General features: G+C 72.5%; 1 protein-coding gene across 1 annotated transcript in view; it reads right to left on the reverse strand.

Moving 5' to 3' along the window:
* The window catches only part of LOC108510309 (collagen alpha-1(II) chain-like), a gene marked incomplete at both ends in the record, with an annotated part of 15,113 nt that extends 13,961 nt beyond the window's left edge, over nt 1–1,152 (reverse strand). The window contains 6 exons of the mRNA XM_017839978.1: nt 158–211; nt 340–438; nt 595–648; nt 768–812; nt 946–999; nt 1,108–1,152. Of these exons, the coding sequence (XP_017695467.1) occupies nt 158–211; nt 340–438; nt 595–648; nt 768–812; nt 946–999; nt 1,108–1,152 (351 nt within the window). The remainder of the gene's footprint in view (nt 1–157; nt 212–339; nt 439–594; nt 649–767; nt 813–945; nt 1,000–1,107) is intronic.
* Between the last annotated feature and the right edge of the window lie 160 nt (nt 1,153–1,312).

Here is a 1,312-nt window from a genome sequence, read left to right on the forward strand (position 1 = left end):
AGTGAACTCCTGCCCCCGTGGGTGCCCCACGACCCCAAATCCTTTGTGTCCCCCAGATCCCAGCCCCAAATCCCCAAACCCTCAGCAGCCCCTCCTCACCCTGCACCTCTCCGGGGGTCTCTGCACACCCCCTCCCTCCCCACCCCTGTCCCCAAACCCCGCTCACCGCCGAGCCCTTGGCTCCGGGGATGCCGTCGGTGCCCGGGTTACCCTAAAAGGAGACACCGCTGAGCTCCTCGTGCCTCAGTTCCCCCGAATCCCCTTCCAGGGACAGCTCCCGGGCCAGGGGACAACTCCGGGACGAAGCCACCAGGGAGGGGAGTGGGACGTGGCACTTACGGGGGCGCCGGCGGGGCCGGGGGAGCCGGGGGTGCCGGATTCGCCGCGGGGGCCCTGGGCACCCTCGGGACCTCGGGCTCCAGTGGGACCAGCTTCACCCTGCGAGGAGGAACGAGGGGGTGAGGGGTCACTGGGGGGAGGAATGAGGGGGTGAGGGGTCACTGGGGGGAGGAATGAGGGGTGAGGGGTCACAGCGGGTGCTGTGCCTCGAGTTTCCCCCCTCCCCATCCCCGGGGTCAGCCCCGTCCCCGTTACCTTGGAGCCGGGGGCACCAGGAAAGCCGGGAGCTCCGGCTGGGCCGACGGGTCCCTGGGAGCGAGAGGAGTGTGAGGGTCTGCCCAGGCTTTGGGGGGGGCCTGGGGGACCCCGCTGTGCCCCCCGTGGGGTGACACGGGGTCCAGGGAGGGCCAGAGCAGCCCTTGACTTACGGGGGGTCCGGCGGGACCGGGGAGACCGTCGTTGCCACGAGCGCCCTGGGGGGAGATGGGGATGGTGTGAGGCACGGGGGGCACCGCGGGGGGACCCCCCTGCCGGCGGGGGGGACATCGGGGTGTCACCAGGGTGCCACCGAGGTGCCACCGGGGGCACGGGCAGCGTCACACTCACGGCGGCACCGGAGGGGCCGGGACGTCCTCGCTCTCCGGGCAGCCCGCGGGGACCCTGCGGGGACACGGGGGCTGGTCAGGCTCGGGGGGGCTGTGCCCCCCACCCCCGATTTCCACCCCCCCTCGTGCCTCAGTTTCCCCCTTGTGCAGCCCGAGGACTCACCATGGGGCCGGGGGAGCCGTTCTCGCCGGGGGAACCGGATTCGCCCTGCGGGGAGGGACAGAGGGGGTGAGCGCCGGGGGTGGCCGAGGGGGTGGGCACTGCGTCGGCCCTGAGGCCACGGGGATGGTCACTCCATCAGCGCCAGGGCCATGGGGATGGTCACTCCATCAGCGCCAGGGCCATGGGGATGGTCACTCCATCAGCG

This window comes from Lepidothrix coronata, unplaced genomic scaffold (genome assembly GCF_001604755.1).
Source record: "Lepidothrix coronata isolate B3197 unplaced genomic scaffold, Lepidothrix_coronata-1.0 Scaffold633, whole genome shotgun sequence".
NCBI lineage: Eukaryota > Metazoa > Chordata > Aves > Passeriformes > Pipridae > Lepidothrix > Lepidothrix coronata.